This window comes from Gadus macrocephalus, chromosome 23, assembly GCF_031168955.1.
Source record: "Gadus macrocephalus chromosome 23, ASM3116895v1".
In the NCBI taxonomy this organism is placed as follows: Eukaryota; Metazoa; Chordata; class Actinopteri; order Gadiformes; family Gadidae; genus Gadus; species Gadus macrocephalus.
In genome coordinates, this window is record NC_082404.1 from 16,993,098 (window position 1) to 17,013,007 (window position 19,910).

At 51.0% G+C, this 19,910-nt stretch overlaps 1 protein-coding gene across 1 annotated transcript in view; it reads right to left on the reverse strand.

Moving 5' to 3' along the window:
• arfgef1 (ADP-ribosylation factor guanine nucleotide-exchange factor 1 (brefeldin A-inhibited)) overlaps positions 1-19,603 on the reverse strand; it is a 45,324-nt gene extending 25,721 nt beyond the window's left edge. The window contains exons 1-11 of the mRNA XM_060045790.1: positions 19,412-19,603; positions 17,881-18,060; positions 17,148-17,201; positions 13,430-13,811; positions 12,097-12,231; positions 9,689-10,002; positions 8,838-8,971; positions 6,211-6,445; positions 4,639-4,738; positions 3,746-3,885; positions 2,945-3,265 (exon numbers count right to left, since the gene is read on the reverse strand). Coding sequence (XP_059901773.1) covers positions 2,945-3,265; positions 3,746-3,885; positions 4,639-4,738; positions 6,211-6,445; positions 8,838-8,971; positions 9,689-10,002; positions 12,097-12,231; positions 13,430-13,811; positions 17,148-17,201; positions 17,881-17,919 — 1,854 coding nt within the window. The 5' untranslated portion in view covers positions 17,920-18,060; positions 19,412-19,603. The remainder of the gene's footprint in view (positions 1-2,944; positions 3,266-3,745; positions 3,886-4,638; positions 4,739-6,210; positions 6,446-8,837; positions 8,972-9,688; positions 10,003-12,096; positions 12,232-13,429; positions 13,812-17,147; positions 17,202-17,880; positions 18,061-19,411) is intronic.
• Positions 19,604-19,910: the final 307 nt, after the last annotated feature.

Genomic DNA, 19,910 nt, shown 5'->3' on the forward strand with positions numbered 1-19,910 from the left:
CAAAAAGAACTTCGGAACTGAGAACTTAACTGAAATTTCACCTTAAAAAAATAAACAAAATGTTCAAAAATAAAATGTTCCAATCTAAAATAATATAAAGATATGTATCCAGCTGTTCTGCCCTTTCTATAAAACATAAAGAAAAAAACATATATACATTTTATTTTTAATCGAAAAACTCGATTATGTTAATTTTGTGATAGTTTGACGCTAAAATCAAAATCGCAATCAAAATTCGATTAATCGCCCAGCCCTACCACACACACACACACACACACACACCAAGGAATTAACACATGCACACACTCAGGCACACCCATCACACTTTGATCAGCCCCCTGCACGGCCCCTACCATCATTATCAGACGTGAATGAGTAAATCCTGAAACGACGGACGGACAGACAGACAGACAGACAGACAGACAGACAGACAGACAGACAGACAGACAGACAGACAGACAGACAGACAGACAGACAGACAGACAGACAGACAGACAGACAGACGTATGCGATGCACGCTGCTCTCAACTAGTTTCCACTCCTCCAAGAATGCTTTGAGGGAGACATGGAGTGCTCGCTGTTCGGTCTTTTGTTTCTGCTGAGAGCAGTGGAAAAGCCGTGGAAAGCGCAGACATCCAGTGAGAACAATCACACCGTCCCCCGGTGGAAGGCCTAAAGCTACGGGAGACCGCAGCTATCTCGGTTCACACAGCAGGGAGTCAGAGGCTGCGGAGTGAGCAGAGAGAGAGAGCTCAGTGTGGTCGTTCAGCCCCCTGTGGATTTCATTGGCCAATCCTTTGGAAGAGGCGAATGTGCCGCGCACACAAATACCCTCACAGTAGACACACAAACAGACGCTCTCACACGCACGCAGAGCACTGAGGCGGGGGTAGGACGAGGCACTGAGGTGGGAGCTGGAGAGGTCATTATGAAGGTGGTCCTCTTATAAAGCATCTGGCTGGGGGTGAGGGGTGAGAGAGAGAGAGAGCGAGAGGCGAGCCATAGGGGAGACAGGATGAGGGAGAGAACGAGAGCTGGGTAAAAAGGGATAGCAACAGAGCTCAAGAAGCGCCGAGAGACAGAGAGTAGACCCAGAGTAAGATGGAGGGAGGGGGGAAAGAGAGAGAGAGTGAGACAGAGAACGACTGAGCGAACAGGGAGATGGGGAGAGAGAGAGACAGAGAACGCGAGAGCGAGAGAGAGAGAGAGAGAGTCTCTACCAGCCTGAGGGCAGAGGGTGGGGTAGGAGGAGGAGCAGGCGGTTCACCGCCGGCCAAGAGAGCAGGCCCATGTAACGAGGCCCGCTGCCTCTCTGGTTACACTGGAAACCCTTTAAACATTCAGGACCGACCGCGGTAACAGAAGCTAGTGGGGTGCTGCCTCCTCTGAAGCCTACCTTCCTCTTCCTCCTCTCCTGCCTACCTTCCTCTTCCTCCTCTTAGGCCTACCTTCCTCTTCCTCCTCTTAGGCCTACCTTCCTCTTCCTCCTCTCAGGCCTACCTAACTCTTCCTCCTATGAAGCCTACCTTCCTCTTCCTCCTCTGAAGCCTACCTTCCTCTTCCTCCTCTCAGGCCTAACTTCCTCTTCTCAACCTTCCTCTTCTTCACAATACAAAAGCAGTTTAAACTTACAGTGGGAGAGGAGGTGTGTGTGTGTGGGTGTGTGTGTGTGTGTGTGGGGGGGGGGGGGTGGAGGACTGTGAGATCAGGTCTAGTTTGGCGTAACACAAAACTATACAAGCGACAAAGACTCCTGTCCCCGTGATCCGGGGCAGACTGTCTAGAGAGAGACACCACACACACACACACACACACACACACACACACACACACACACACACACACACACACACACACACACACACACACACACACACACACACACACACACACACACACACACACGGCTACTCTTTCTAGCCCCTGATACCGACGCTCCGACCGTTACCTGCTCTGACTGGAACCAGGCGGCCACGCGGACGGCAGGTTGGAAGGGAGAGAGCAGTGACAGGTCTTTACAACGCTTACTAGTCTACGACGCTTGGAGAATTACAACAGACATTTATTTATCCATGAAGTTATCCGTCCCATTTAAACCAGGAGCTCTCCCAGCGGCTCACCGGCCAGCTCCTCTTAAACCAGTCCGACCTAGAGCGCGGCCCCCCGGGAGCCAATGAGCACAGAGCCAGCGTTGACGGGCGCCGTCTTCCCAGGACCGCCCCGGGCTAGTCTGCGCTTCGTTTAGGCTGATGGTGGGAAAGCCTGGGCGGGGGGCCCCTCCCCTGACGCAGTTCTGACACTCAAATCCCATCACACACACACACACACACACACACACACACACACACACACACACACACACACACACACACACACACACACACACACACACACGCGCGCTCGATCGATTCCACACGCGTCATGCCTAGGGCTTGTTTCCCCGTCTCCCCTGCTCTCCGTGGCGATGCGCCTGCAGGATCAGCACGCCCGGGGGCTGAGCCGTCCGCTCCCGGGTTCCTCGGGTGGAAGGAGGTGAACTCTGCCCCCTCCCTCCCTCCGGGCCCGGGAGCGACGTACGGGGGGGGGGGGGTAAATGTCAGCCAGGGAGCCTGCGACCCAGGGAGGGCAGCCTGACGACCCGCCTGCTGGCTCACCGGCTCGCCGAGCGCTCAGCCTCGATTCTCTTCTCAAAATAACATTTATCGTTGGCGTTCCGACGATTATATTTAAATAACCCCGTTACCAACATTCAGTAACTGAAACCTTTCAAAACGTCTGTTTTTGTGACCACTAGCAGTCGCTACATGTGGTCGTACGACCCTTAACCGGGTACATCCGGCGCCGTTTCGATGGATGCTGTACCTCATTTCAGCCTCTGACGTTTTACAATCACCTGACTGAAAGGGTTTCATATTCACAGTCTCGCAGGTCAAATCGACATTCAGCCCTTCATCGTTGTTCGTTGTGCTTCCTGCGGACGAGTCAGATCCCGTTCACACCTCCAGTTCACGCGGAGGTGAACAGAGACCCCCCACTTCCACACAGACCAGGACTGTTGGGTCCACGCCAGGGTTTCGACCGAGGGTCCACCCCCCCCCCTGGCGTGGGTCCAAACGCCCCCGGGTTCAGACCGCGGGGGGGGACGGGGGCTCTTACCGAGGCTGGTCTGGGAGTTGGGGTTGACGTACTGGTCTTTGCTCCACTCCACCATGCACTTCAGGATGGACACCAGGCACTCCAGGCCCTTCTTCCTCAGGGTCAGCTCCTACGGGCCCACAACGGAACACGTTACAACCCCCGCAAAACGTTCCCCCCGGTGGCAGTCCGGCCCGCCCTCCACCACGACCTAGTTCGTGTTTATATCCGTGCCGTTAAAAAGTGACAATCTCAAAGATCTTCATTTGCATAAATGTGGAGTGTTCCTCTCTTCGTGCATAAGGTGACACATGGGTGATGGAGCCTCCGGCCCGGTGATGGCAGCCAACGCGTTGCAGTATTATGACTGCTACGAACTGGGTGACATTGACACCGTTGGGAGCCATGGCAACCATCCGCGCTTATCGCCGAAGGGAACCAAAATAATAACATGGAGATTGCCTCTTCAAGGAGCAGGATAAAAACTTGTTTTTCCAAACCACCTTTGAGCTAAAGTGAGGACTGCGATGAAGACTATAGTGCAGCCTTCCACCATTTTCAAGATCTTAAGATTTGGTGAAAAAAGCGAAACAGAAAGGTGGAAGCTCACCTGGACGGGTGTGGTGCCGAGCTCGTGACCCCCCCTCCCCTGGGCGATCTTCGAGAGGTCGTTGACCAGCCGCTCGAAGATGTTGGCGGCGTTCAGGTCGCAGTCGTAGTTGACGTAGATGTCCACCACGCCCTGGGCGTCTACACACAAACGCACACAATGGATGTGGCACTGTACACACTACTACACACACACACTAGAGTGTTGTGAGGACAGATGTCATGGACAGATGTCCATGAGGAGATCCGGACAAAATAAACACTCTCTTTTGTTTACTTGAAACTAAGCTTGTAGCTTTCACTGGTTATTCAGCACAATAACACAAACTTAACAGGGAATGAAGGAACATAAAGGGGACCTATCATACCACCAGGTGTGAGTGTGAGTGTAGCCATTACCAGCAGGTTTGAAAATGTGCAGCATTGTGACATCACAGGTGGGCGTGTCCACCTAGATGTGTGCTGGATAGATCAGTCGACCAGCCTACCCAGTGGTCTGAAGTAAACGCTGCTCATCTATCCGTCACACATCTAGGTGGACACGCCCACCTGTGATGTCACAATGCTGCACATTTTGAAAACGGCTTGTAATGGCTAATCACATTCACACCTGGTGGTATGATAGGTCCCCTTTAAATTACATTTAGCAATCTTTTAAATAACTACAGACGACATATGAGGCTGTTGGTGAATAGTTGAAATAGTACATGGCATCTTATACCTAGCTATATCTGTCTGTATACGGGGAATGGGTTAACCTAGCAATTATAAGTGTTTGTCACTTGGTTCTATCAACATCCTCACTGCACCGACAGTGATATTTTGTTTTTCTTTCTTCTGACAAACGTACTTATTGTAAGTCTCTTTGGATAAATGACGTAAACGTGGTTGTACCTGCGCAGATCCTGGTCAGCGTCTGGATGACCATCCACTTGTGGTCGTAGGAGCTGGTGGAGGTCTCCAGGATGTAAAGGAAGATCTCCTTGAAGAACACCTGGACGGAGGAATCGTCCGGTTAAATACTGTGACAAAATGTTAGCTTTTCTATTCAGCGTTTGGCACGTGACTTTAACTGTACTGCTTGCCGTCGACACCTCTCCCCTAACCCCCTACTCCTCCCTCCCCCTGGAGATCGGATCACTTATTGACGAATTGCCGGACCTTTTCTAGTTTTCTTGTTCCCCTTTAAGGGGTGATACCATACCACCAGGCGTGAGTGGGATTAGCCATTGCAAGACTTCCATGTGCCTTGGTGACATCACAAGTGGGTGTGTTTCCACCTAGTTGAGGATGTATAGATCAGCAACATTAGCTACAGTCCACTGGGTAGGCTGGTAGACTGATCCAAAACGCTGATTTTCAAACTGCTCAGAATAGCTAATCACACTCACAGTCGGGCTTTGACTCCGAACTTCGTTATTCGAATATAATTCGAATATCAAAAAATTTGAGCTGTCAAGCGATTAAAATATTTAATCGTGATTAATCGCATTAATGTCATAGTTAACTCGCGATTAATCGCAATTAATCGCAAATTCTTTTTCTATGCTAAATATCCCTTGATTTCTTTTTCCCATAATTCTTCTCATTTTAATTCTCTTATCAACATGGTGAAGTGCATCGACTTGCCTTGTGCAAATGATTTTTTATTGATAACAACATATGGCATATACTGATCAAAACAGGACGATACAAAAAAGAGCCTATAGTGCAATAAAAAGACTGCTTTGAACAAATTTCATTTGAACATAGCAGTCAGGCTACTGCTTCTTTGTTTTGAGGCAAAGAAAAAAAATAAAAAAAGATTTATTTTGTATTTTTTTTAAATAAAAGAATTGCGTTAATCGCACGATAAAAAATCTAACGCCGTTAAAATTGGTTTGCGTTAACGCCGTTAATAATGCGTTTAACTGACAGCTCTACAAAAAATAAATCAAAATTCGAACGAATATTAGGCAGCCCTTAATATTCAAACCTGTTATGGGCAGGCCAAGAGGGAGAGACGTCGGAAAACCTGACGCAGAACTATTCATAATATTGTAATGACCACGGAAGAGGCAGTGACTGAAGTATTGATTAGACAGCGATTTATTAGAAACCTAATAAACCGTTGGAACACGCAAGACCGGTAACCATAGCAACGCCGGTAAACAAACCTTGCGAAGCCCAATCCAGGTCTTACTGAAGGCATTTAATGGTCAAAATATGATTAATAAATATTAGAATATATTCGAATATTAATATTAATAAACAAACAAACTTCAAACATGATTTTTGGGCAAAAGTCAAAGCCCTAACTCACGCTGGAGGCCTAATACCAACCCTTTAACCGGTTTAAAGGGTTGATACCAGAGAGGTATCAACCCTTTGATACGTGCGCAAACCAGAGCTTTCCCCAAACACGTTGACGAAAAACAAAGCGAGAGGTTTTGACCCCGGGGGAGACGGGTGTTCCAGGGCACCCACCTCGATCTGCATCTTGAGGTGGGTCTTGAAGTGGGACAGCAGCGTGAGGAAGATGGACAGCGACAGCTCGAAGACCTCGGGCACGGAGGACACGCCGTTCTTGGAGAGCGCCACGCACAGGTACTGCTTGATGGCGTTGATGAACATCTCGTTGGTCTTGAAGACGGGGCCGGCGTTCTGCAGGATGGACAGCAGCAGCTGCAGGGACAGCACCTTGGAGCGCAGCTCGTGGGACCTGGGGGAGGGATGGGGAGACGGGGGAGGAGACGAGGTCATCCTAGTGATCACGATTGTTTTGGACGATTGCAGGGCGCGGCTGATTAGGAGTTATTATTCTTGTGATTAGGACGCGATTGATTGGAATGGGATGAGAATTAAGGAGGACATTGTCTGTGTTTATGGATGCCTGTGTGTGTGTGTGTGTGTGTGTGTGTGTGTGTGTGTTTATGGATGCCTGCCTGCCTGTGTGTGTGTGTGTGTGTGTGTGTGTGTGTGTGTGTGTGTGTGTGTGTGTGTGTGTGTGTGTGTGTGTGTGTGTGTGTGTGTGTGTTTATGGATGCCTGTGTGTTTATGGATGCCTGTGTGTGTGTGTTTATGGATGCCTGTGTGTGTGTGTTTATGGATGCCTGTGTGTGTGTTTATGGATGCCTGTGTGTGTGTTTATGGATGCCTGTGTGTGTGTTTATGGATGTGTGTGTGTGTGTGTGTGTGTGTGTGTGTGTGTGTGTGTGTGTGTGTGTGTGTGTGTGTGTGTGTGTGTGTGTGTGTGTGTGTGTGTGTGTGTGTGTGCGCGCGCGTGTGTGTGTGCGCGTGCGTGCGTGCGCCTGTGCCTGCAGTCCAACCTCTTGGAACAAATCACAGGAGTTTTGCATACCATAATGAACCCGATAAGATGAACCCGGAACAAGGACCTTCAGACAGTTTCACCACAAACCACCAGACTGACAGTACATCAGCGAGCAGCACAGTGACTCAACAACAAGGACTTCCCGTTTCCATGCCGACCAAACAGCCCGCAGGTGGATGCTACAACAACTAAACCAACTACCCCTTTCTGTATTTTGAGCCTTGACTTTTATCGTGTTGTGTCTGAGTCATCCCTGGAAGAACGTGTTGGAAACCAGAACTAGACTTTCAGCAGGTTGATGAAGGATACTTTCATGCTACCTATACATTCTTTATATCTATCTAGATCTATCTATCCATCTATTGAGATCAATCCAGATCTATCTATCTCTATCTCTATATATATATATATATATATATATATATATATTTGTTGCTGGTCTTTGTTTGACGACTAGCTAAACCCCAGAAGAGTACAAAGCAGTGATACATAAATATTAAGTAAACTAAACAGGTGGGAACTAACGGGGGGAAATTCAGCAGGATTGTCCTACTGAAACATTAACAAGAAATTCATTGCTTGAATAAATTATACTCTTGCATATCAATTTGGGTTTAAGTTTAAGAAAATGTTTTTTGATATCCATACACGGTTACTTAAATGTATCACATGAATGAGATTAACGGGAGGCTGGCTTTCCCTTCATGCAGAACTGATAAGAACCCTTCACAGAGCCCTGTGGTGGATTGAGTTACGCCGGGGAAACAGATCCGAACGCAGGCTGGTTAACTTCTCTGCGCCATCCACTGTTAGCATGAGAACCACGCAGAGTCAACCCTGATTATCCTGATGCGAGTTAGCAGGAACGGACACCATGGGGGGAGGAGGAGAACTCTGCTCTACCAGACCAGGATGTGATGAAGATCCTCGGGAAAAACCTGAGCGATGCTTCATCTTGGACTCTCAAGCTTGTGTCTATTGCAGAAGTGTTTGTTTAAGTTACCAAAACTGCGATCCCGAGGCAGATCATGACGGACTAGATTCCACTGATAAGGTCATAACATCAGTAATATGTCGAGAAATGAATAAGACAACCGAGCTATGCCGTTATATTTATAATCACAATCGCATATATTTGAAAGATGCAACGGTGTGTTGCAATATGCAGGACTTCAAACTGAATATTTCCAACAACAACAACTCAGTCTGCTACCCTCCCACCCCGACATCCAAACCACAACCTCGTGAATAAACACCCATGCTGTTTTATTCACGATAACAGACCCGCCACACGTCAACAGAGACCTGACTCACAGAGAAGAGCGATTTGTAAAAGAAAATCCACCAACGGTTCAGGAGAGAAGGACCCAGGAGACCCGGGGAGATGGGCCAGTCTCTTACCTGTAGAGACGTTCTGATCCCATTATTTCCTTCCCGATACCGATTCCTGAACTTGAGTATCGTCGGACACCGAGTATATACCGATACAGCATCTAGCATTGTAACTACGAATAGCACTTGTTCTTATCGAAGGCTCCTCTTACGATGACAGCAAATGTTAGTCGGTTCACTTACTGCCAATTTTATTTTTTCAGAACTAGATAATTTACATTTAGAATCCATAATTATAATAACACATTTGTATTCTTGTTAAGCATCCATGTGTAGATTGAGTTTCCCATTCCGACTTTCCACCTCGGACCGTTAACGAATGCAGCATAAAACCGCACCTGTTTGTGACGTCCTTTGCCTGAATATTAATGGGAGCAGCCCTACTTACTTGGGGTCGGGGGGTCCGTCGGTCAGGGGCTTCATGGAGAGCTTGCAGAGCGAGCGGAACACCAGGAAGGCGTCCTTCTGGAGGATGTGGGAGAACTTGGCGCCGGGGGGCTGGCCCGGAGCGGTCCCCGATTCCTACGGGAGGAGGAGGGAACGCCCGAGCGGACGGTGAGGAGGGAGACGGCCGTCACCGATCTACAGCCCCCCTGTCACTGCGGCAGCGCCCGATGTAAACAACGAGGAGGAAGCTACGGGGAACACGGAGTGAGGGACTTGTTCTGAGCTGAGAAGCCCGCTGAGGAGGGCTGGAAAACATGGACTTGTGTCTTTGGCTGCCAAGAGAAGTGTGACATTTATTATTAAACCTCGGGCTGGCATGGAATCGCTTTCATATGGGCGCTCCCATACTTATAATAAATACCACCTTATTTATATTTAATAGTAGCATTTACTATTTACTTATTTATATGATGTACCAGTTTCATACATTTTTATAATATCCTTTTGGGGATCCACTGACGCGTTACAGTTCATCCGACAGTGGCACATCCTAGTTCTGGTATATTTATTTTGTGATGGTCCTGCTTCATGTCTCCATCCATAGATCTCCGTCTACAGAGTGATCTGGCCATGGCACACTTCTAAACACAGGGTCTCGTTGAGGGCGTGATCATCCTCCGACGTACAACACACACACACACACACACACACACACACACACACACACACACACACACACACACACACACACACACACACACACACACACACACACACACACACACACACACAGAGACCGGCGACCCCGGAGCCGGTGGTACCCGTCGCCACGGCAACCCCTCCCCGGCTCACCTGAGTGTCGGTGGAGGAGACGGAGAGCCGGTCGTCGGGCAGCGACGGCGTGCAGCTGGCGCTGATGGGCGTGCCGGGGATGCCGTTGACGTGGGCGTGCTCGCTGTCGCTGCTGCCCAGCACGCTCTCGTCCTCCAGCGAGCTCTGGGTGACCTCCGCCGACCCCTCGCCGCACGCCTCCGACTCGCCCGCCGCCACCGCCGCCACCGCCGCCACGTCGACGGCCGCCACGTCGACGGCCCCGGCCTCGCCCCCGCCCTCGCCGCCCGACTCCTTGGCGTCCGAGCAGAGGTGGGCGGGGTCCAGGCAGTTCCCTGTGGAGGCAGGAGGAGAGACGGTCAGTGGAGCCGATTGTTTTTAACTTTTAATCTTAACCGCCGTCTCACTTTCGACCTATGAACGCTAGTCTTACAAACCAAATAAACAAAATGCGATTTAGAATCCTGTCGAGGGACCCCACCACACTGAAAAGTCTTCGAACAAAAGCTCCTCCAGATATGAGCGTGTATCTGTGGAGATATAGGCTTGTATCTAGGCTATGGGAACAGCATGTGTGGATGAGGATATACTGGAGGCATGTATCTCTGCCAAAGGTACAGTATGGATGGATGAAGATATAGGAATGTATCTAAGCCATAGGTACTGCTTGTATCTCTGGAGATATAGGCATTAGGGCTGTCACTTTTTCCAAAAATGAAATTCGAACGAATTTCGAATGTCCATAATTAATTCGAATACATTCGACCCCCCCCCCCCCCCATAGAACTATAAAAAAAAATAATAATAAAGAAACACGACAACGACTGTTGTCGTGTTTCTTTTTATTTCTTGTGGAAATCACGTATACCTACTGAATTCATAACAGCACAGGATAAAAACACATCTTTGATAACACATTTGTAAACACAACAAGAGGAAGCTCCGACACACAAGTGCGGCTGTCTTTTACGCATTAACAATAACTGCTCGGAGCGCGATATGCGGAGCGCATGTCGTCCATGGCACACACAGCCTATATAAACGAACAATCTGTGAGGCCGACCTCCAACACGGCATGCTGCTCTTTTGTACTTGTAAAGAAAATTACAAGTAGTCTCGCAGCTCTCCGTTACCGCTGCAGCTGCAGCCGCTACAGGCTGCCCATCGCGCCCAGCGCAGCAGCAGACTTTTCTCCCTGTCGTGTGCGATCAGTGTCGGTCTCCGTTTCAATGAGCTCGTGTGAGAGGCTTTCAGTCACGAGATGTTTCTGTGCAGGGGAAAGGTGGACTAACCGGGAGAAGCGGGGATCCAGGAGGGCCGCTTTATTGAGGAAAAGCCACTCGCCGCTCTCTTCTTTATAGCGCATTTTTACAGTTCGAATGGAGAATTACACTTCGAATTCGAACTTTTCACCCCACCTTCGAACGAATATTAGGCATGTAGCTAAGCTATAGGTAAAGCGTGTGTGGATGAAGATATAGGGGTGTTTCTAAGCTATAGGCACAGTATGGATAGATGAAGATATAGGCATGTATCTACGCCATAGGTACGGTATGGGCTAGATGAAGACATAGGCATGTATCTACGTACGCCATAGGTACAGCATGGATAGATGAAGACATAGGCATGTGTCTAAGCTATAGGTACAGCTTGTATCTTTGGAGATATAGGCATGCATCTAAACCAGGTACAGTATGCATGGCTGAAGATATAGGCATGTATGAATGAAGATATAGGCATACATCAAAGCTATAGGTAGAGTATGAATGAAGATATAGGACTGTTTGTAACAGGTTCCTCAGCGCAGTCGCTCCGAGCGATCGTTATCTGCCATGGGCACGGGTCACCCGACACCCTGTTTTTCCGAGCGACTTCATGCCTCAGTCGGATTACCGTCAGACTCTGCAGCCATCCGAGAGAGCCTCACTAAACACCTCTCCACGAGCAGCGAGGGGACAGGTCGTCCTCTCCCCTTCCCTTTGTACCGAACGGTAGCTCAAGGCGCTCTGATCCCCCCCCCCCCCTGCTTTCTCATGTAACACCACGGCCCCAGGTGTTAAAGGTGTCTGAGAGCGTAAACAAACCAGGGGGAACAGGGTGGACAGTGTGGAGGAGTGTGTTCAGGGAGGGAAGGGGCACACGAGACACGGACCCAGACGATAACAAATGGTATCGAACACCGTCGCTTAACAGCGGGCTAATCATGAGGGCAAGGCGCATTGTGGTGGCCCAGGTTCGATTCCAATCTGTAGTCCTACTCTAAAGTACATTATGAATTTCACTATCTCAACCCACTTTCCAGTCATTCATTTAAATTATTAGGGTCAGAGAAAGGGTTAGGCACAAAATATATTCATGAATATCTAATTTTGGGGAAATAAACTTTTTCGTTTCAAAACGAGCCAATGAGGAGGTGGGGGTGGGCTCACCTCCGGCGACCGTGTTGACCACCTCCTGAAGGACGCTCTGCACGATCTCCTGGGCCTTCTCCTCGTAGTTGGGGGACTCGCGGTCCTCCCCCTCCTCCCCCTCCCCCACCCGCTGCTCCTGCTCCGCCACGGCGTCTGGAGGGTGGAGGGGAACATTAGCTCTGTCACCGACACATCACACACAAATCACACACATTGACGCCTGGGGAAATCAAGAGCGAGCCGCAAACAGCCGGGCCTGCCGCGGTGACGGTACCAACATGGGCGGTGGAAACGGAACGCAGGACGCAGGACAGTACCCACCCAGAAACACAGCCGGTTCAAACAGCTCTATACCTTCACATGCACAACGGGAGTCAACCATAAGAAACCAGCGTGTTAAATCAGGGACAGCCTGTGACCACGGGGACAGCCTGTTACCACGGGGACAGCCTGTTACCACGGGGACAGCGTGTTACCACGGGGACAGCGTGTTACCACGGGGACAGCGTGTTACCACGGGGACAGCCTGTTACCACGGGGACAGCCTGTTACCACGGGGACAGCCTGTTACCACGGGGACAGCCTGTTAACACGGGGACAGCCTGTTACCACGGGGACAGCCTGTTACCACGGGGACAGCCTGTTACCACGGGGACAGCGTGTTACCACGGGGACAGCGTGTTGCCACGGGGACAGCGTGTTACCACGGGGACAGCGTGTTACCATGGGGACAGCGTGTTACCACGGGGACAGCGTGTTACACCGGGGACAGCGTGTTACCACGGGGACAGCCTGTTACCACAGGGACAACAGGCTCCCCGTGTTACCACGGGGACAGCCTGTTACCACGGGGACAGCGTGTTACCATGGGGACAGCCTGTTACCACAGAGACAGCCTGTTACCACGGGGATAGCCAGTTTTCACGGGGACAGCGTGTTTCCAAGGGGACAGCGTGTTACCAAGGGGACAGCCTGTTACAGAGGGAACAGCGTGTTACAGAGGGAACAGCCTGTTACCACGGGGACAGCGTGTTACCACGGGAACAGCCTGTTACCACGGGGACAGCGTGTTACCGCGGGGACAGCGTGTTACCACGGGGACAGCCTGTTACCACGGGGACAGCGTGTTACCACGGGGACAGCCTGTTACCACGGGGACAGCCTGTTACCACGGGGACAGCCTGTTACCACGGGGACAGCCTGTTACCACGGGGACAGCCTGTTGCCACGGGGACAGCCTGCTGCCACTGGGACAGCGTGTTGCCACGGGGACAGCGTGTTACACCGGGGACAGCGTGTTACACCGGGGACAGCGTGTTACATCGGGGACAGTAGGGCAACATCCTCTTACTCTGGGCGGCGGCGGCGGTGGCGGCGATGGCGGTGGCGGCGGCGGCAGTGGCCTGGTCCGCCTCCGTCTGCTCGTTCTCGGCCACGCAGAACTCTGAGCCGTTCTCGGGGTGGGGGCTCTCGTAGGCCCCGGGGCCCCGCTCCTCGGGGGCCCCGCCCTCCAGGCCGCTGTTGACGGGGGTGGAGGGGGTGGTGGCGGTGGGCGTGGCTCCCGGGGTGGACTGCGTGGAGGGGGGCGTGGAGGGCCCGTTGGGCTCCTGGGCGGGGCCTCTGGACTGGAGGTGGGCGGGGCCCTGGAGCTGGGGGGAGGCGGCATCTTTGTGGGGCGTGGCCGGGGACTGCTGCCGGTGCCGCTCCCGCTCCATCTGCTTAGCCTCCTGCAGCTACACACACACACACACACACACACACACACACACACACACACACACACACACACACACACACACACACACACACACACACACACACACACACACACACACACACACACACACACAGACCGACACACACACACGGACCGACACACACACACGCACACACACACACAGACCGACACACACGCACGCACACACACACATCCATGCACGCACAGAAAATACAACACAGCATCACGCACACACGATACAACACGCACACAGACACACACACACACACACAGACACAGACACAGACACACACACACACACACACACACACACACACACACACACACACACACACAGACACGCGCACACACACACGCACGCACACCCACACACAGACATACATCCATGCACGGACAGAAAATACAACACAGCATCACGCACACACGATACAACACGCACACACACGCACACACAAACACACACACACACACACACACACACACACAAAGAAAAACACATTAGAGCATCATAAATCAATTAGGTCCCAACAGAAGAGCCTATCAAGATGGAGGGCCCCTGACCGGACCCCAGAGCCGCAGCCAGATGTCCGACAGGAAGTGACCGCCGGCTGGGGGCCCGCCCTCTGGTTCAGCCTCCATCTTGATTTGTGACCACAGAGCCCAACGCAACAGTCGTTGGACATTGTGTGAACAGTTTTAGTGTGTGAAATGTGTATATCTGAATGTGTATATCTGTGTGTGTGTGTGTGTGTGTGTGTGTGTGTGTGTGTGTGTGTGTGTGTGTGTGTGTGTGCGGTGGTTGTTGGTTTGCTGTGTGTGCGATAACAGCTCATACAGCATGTCCAAAACGGTTGTGTATCCCGGTTGTCTCTGTGTTTTGTGTCTGTTTGTGTGTTGTGGGCCCCTCTGCTGTTTGCTGCGTTTGTGTGTTTCAGTTGGTGGTTGATGAGCAGAACTTGGCGAGCAATATTAAAAACATGCACAGGAGACCGGGAGGGAGGGGGGGGGGGGGTACTTCCACGATGTAGAGATGTGTTGATGGTGTTTAACTCTTGCCCGTCGGAGCGTGCTATTGGTTTGCGTTTAGCCGTTCCTCTGAAGGACAATCGCCAAGACGACGGAACTCACACAATGGAGGGCAAAGAATAAGAGCAAGCAGAGGGGGAGGGAGGGAGGGAGGGAGGGAGGGAGGGAGGGAGGGAGGGAGGGAGGGAGGGAGAGAGGGAGGGAGGGAGGGGCGGCCAACCGACACAGGGCAGCCCGCCATGCGTCTCCAGTGAAAGGGCGCTTTGGTCACAAATTCTTGCATTAAAAAGGAAATTTAAGAAGGGTACAAAAAAACGACTCAAGGGGGAAAAGAGTTCTACTGAAGAAGAAGAAGTGAGGCGAAGACGAAAGTAAGAAATAAAATAAAGATGTGGCACAGTTACAAAACGATGGCGAAAGATTGCCGGAGTTTAGAATACTAATACAGATCTATACTATATTTACATCTCTGATCGAGAATCCAAAACAGATCATTCAATGGTCCATGTGTTGCCTCAGAAGAGCTAGCTTATCTCCCTTCAACTTCTGGGTGAGGGGAAAATACTGAATTTAACTAAAGTCCTATAATTAATGTTTCAAGAGCATTACATTAAAAGGCGTGATGTTATGCCAACAGGTTTGAGTGTGATTAGCTATTACAAGCTGTTTGAAAATCTGCTTCTTCCAGTGTTTTAGTGACTTCACAAGTGGGCGTGTCCACCAGCCTACCAAGTTCACTGTAGCAAATGGTGCTTATCTGTCCATCATCTGATTTTCAAACGGCTTTTAATGGCTAATTACACCCACCCCTGGTGGCATAATAACACGCCTTTAAAAATATATATCCGTATTCGCTCTATCCAGGGAAATAATCAATTGATGATTATATGCTACCCGAAATACCAAACGAATTACATCAATTAAAAAAACTAAAAACAAACAAAGAAAAAAGATACTAATAGATTCCTCTGGCCAATTGAATGAGCCGCTGAAGTCTGCCCAAAAGGATTCCGACATAAACAAGTTAATTCAATGGAAGCGCATTCTGAGGCCGCGATTAGGATGGAATAAAGGGCCCGGACAAATGCACCTTAGCTGGAGGGGACAGAGGTGTCTGTGGAAACTGAATCAGCTCATCCCTTAAATGGCATATAGCTGAGAGAGAGACTTGAAAACAGAGAGAGAGATGGAGAGAGGAAGAGAACACAGAGAGAGAGAGAAACAGACAGACAGACAGACAGACAGACAGACAGACAGACAGACAGACAGACAGACAGACAGACAGACAGACAGACAGACAGACAGACAGACAGACAGACAGACAGACAGACAGACAGACGGAGAGAGAGAGAGAGAGAGACAGAGAGGAAGAGAACACAGAAAGAGATAGGGAGGAAGAGAACAGAGAGGGAGAGAGAAAGAGAGAGAGACAGACAGACAGTCAGACAGACGGAGAGAGAGACAGAGAGGAAGAGAACACAGAAAGAGACAGACAGACTGACAGTCAGACAGTGAGAGAGACAGAGAGAGAGACAGAGACAGACAGTCAGACGGAGGGAGACACAGAGACAGACAGACAGATAGTCAGACAGACAGAGAGAGAGACAGACAGACAGAAAGGGGGTGAGAGAGGATGGGGAGGTTGTGGAGAGAAGGTAGAGAGAAGCGAAGAGAGAGAGACTCATCTCGGTGTGTTTATCGTTTATTCTACTATGTGCAGGTGGGCCCAGGAGACGATATTTACACACATTAAAAGGTGTACTAAGCTGCCTAGCAGGCACCACACACATTACGGCCATTAGCCCATCTGTCTCTCTCTCCATCTCTAGCCCCCCCCCGCCCCCGAGGAGGACGTGGAATCGAAAGCAAAAAAAAAAAAAAAAGCGATACACATTAAAGCGAGGTGCCACATCTGGCCCTGCAACAGAAGGCAGGTCCAGTCCCACACCTGCACAGTGTCGGTGCAACGGAAACGTGGAAGTGGAAGCCAGAACGGTGGGTGGGGGGGGGGGGGGGGGGGGGGAGGGGGAGGGGGTCTCGTGGTTGCTGGTAAACAGAAAACCAAAGATGTGCAGAACACAAAACACGCATTGACACGGCACTGCAATGCCCCTCCACCCCCCCCCGAGAGGAGGAGAGCGGGATGGGGGGGGGGGGGGGGTCAGTGGGTGGAGGAAGCACAACGCACACAGGAACACACACACACACACACACACACGCACGCACGCACGCAGACACACACGAGAGGAGTCGTGAAGTGTGGAAGTTCAGATCAGGCAAGTCAGGGCAGTCCTGCACGCATTACCTGGCGGTCCCTCTTTCTGAAGGCCAGAGACCATGAGAGCTTGTGATTTGTAAGCTACGTGTCCAAGGGGGCGAGAGGGAGGGAAGGAGGAGGCAAGGTGAGGAGGAGGAGGAGGAGGAGGAGGAGGAGGAGGAGGAGGAGGGGTAGGGGGAGAGGAAGTGTCAATCAAAAAGAAAAAGATGGCGTTAGAGCAAGCTTTGTTTTTGGGTTCGTTTTCTTTTATCTCAAAAGGCAGCGACTTTAGTTGCACTTCTGGACAAAAACACAAAACATGACTTACTTGACATCTTTCCAGAACAAGGCAGGCGACAGACACACGCAAACAACAGTACATCCACCGACAGCAGTGCGCTCTTAGTGACTAGACGTTCAACTACAACACGACACACAGTCACGGTCTGATGGGGAGCACACAGACTATGGATCAACGACAACAAGGAGGGGAACACAAGGGTGGATCTCAGGGCTCCTACCTTGGACCACACACACCGTGCGTCTGCTCACCAGCACTCGACCGGCACGTGCGTGCGTGTGCGTGCGTGGGTGTGTGTGAGTGAGAGGATGAGGGGGTGCGTGTGTCCGAGCGTGTGAGAGAGAGAGTGAGTGAGTGAGTGAGTGAGAGCGTACGAGGGCATGAGTGTCTGCGACCATAAACAGATGTATGCACAGGACAGAGCGATGTGCTCAGGGAACCGGGAGGAGTAGGAGGAGGAGGAGGAGGAGGAGGACCTACTGCCTGGTTCTCCATGCGGGCGAAGATGACGTTGAGCATCTGGGTGAGCGTGGCCTTGGCCGTGGTCTGGTTGATGAGGTTCTTGCTGGCCAGGTAGATGTTGTAGCAGGTGCGCACCGCCTGCAGCACCGTGCCCTCGTGGATCTCGATGTGCTGCGAGGTCACCGCCGTCAACAGAGCCTGGAGGGGAGGAGGGGGGAGGCGAGGGGAGGAGGAGAGGGAGGAAGAGAGCAAAGAAGGGCAGTTGAGGGCGGGGGCCAAGTTAGCTGCGGTTGCCATGACAATGTCTTGCTATGATTTGTCTGCTAAGGACCACCGACGCCAGCCCCGTCCTCCTGAGAAACAGTCAGGCTTGAAGTCCTGGTCCGATGGAACGTCCCGGCGGCCGATGGAGAACCTCATGGGTGATGCACCGAGATTAAGTGAACTTAAAAACCAATGCCTGACGGGGAAGGAGTGTGTCGTCGACATCACGTGCGAACCCACTTCACCCTCGACGCACTCCGACAGCCCTGCACCTGAAAGCTTTCGACCGCCCTCGACTTCTGCTCGTTATCGTATCGTAACCATGGGAATCACACACAATACCGTCAGCAAACACTCCCAACTCTTTATTGTTTACATTCCTAGTATATGAGAGAGCGAGGAGGTTGAGAGAGCGAGAATCGAGCGAGAAGTGTTTCACACAAAGATGCGAGACACACACAGCGATACACATTGAGACTGGGAGAGAGACAAGCATAGATAGGGACACAGGGAGAGACAGACACTAAGAGAGAGAGGGCACAGACAGATGGAGACAAGCATACAGATACACACAAAGGGAGTCAGAGTGATGGAGTCAGAAGAGAGACAGACACCAAGAGAGAGAGACAGGGAACAGTCAGATGGAGGCAGAGAGACAGACAGACAGTCATAAGGGAGACAGAGAGGATATAGACAGATTGAGGCAGACAGAGAGAGCCAGAGAGAGAGAGAGCCAGAGAGAGAGAGCCAGAGAGAGAGAGAGCCAGAGAGAGAGAGAGCCAGAGAGAGAGAGAGCCAGAGAGAGAGAGCCAGAGAGAGAGAGAGAGAGAGAGAGAGAGAGAGAGAGAGAGAGAGAGAGAGAGAGAGAGAGAGAGAGAGAGAGAGAGAGAGAGAGAGAGAGAGAGAGAGAGAGAGAGAGAGAGAGAGAGAGAGAGAGAGAGAGAGAGAGAGAGATTGCAAGAGTGAGAGCGTGCGAGAGAGAGAGGGTACAAACAGATGAAGGCAGAGAGTGAGTGAAAGAGAGAGACAGAGACAGAGAGCGAGAGAGAGAGTGAGCAAGAGAGACAGATGCCTTATAAAATAGCGCTCGCAAGGCAACATCAAAATAAAACATAATATACCGGCATGGCGATATTTTTCTCAACTACATATCTCCTTTTTAAAAAATATACCGGTATCATTTTACTACCGGTATGTCGCCCAGCCCTAAGAGACGGAGCCGGAGACAGAGAGCGAGAGCGACAGAGAGAGCAGGGGGCCAGCGCGCGCCAGGGGCCCGGCCCACCTTGATGATCTGCAGCTGGATGCCCTCGTCCGTCTGGGGCCCCTGGAAGCAGGCGCAGATGGTCTCTATGATCCTGTCGATCAGCTTCTTGCCCGGGGCCGTGCTGTCCGGGGCGCTGCCCGTCAGGTGCCCATAGGCGATCAGTTTCTGAGGCGGGGCGCAGTCACACGGACACACGCGAACACACACACGTATGTACACACACACACACACACGCGTATGTACACAAACACACACACACGTATGTACACACAAACACTCACACGTATCCACAGTCACACACGTACCGACACATAAACACGCAAACACACATAAGTATCCACACACAGGTACAGACGCACACGCACGTACACACACACACAGACACACACGGCACAATCACAAGGGAGAGAAAAGAGAGACATGGTACAATGAAAAATAATCCTCAGAGGGCTCCCTGTCGGCTAAAAGATTTAGACGATTAATTTGACACTTTCAAAAAATCCTTCCATATTATCGA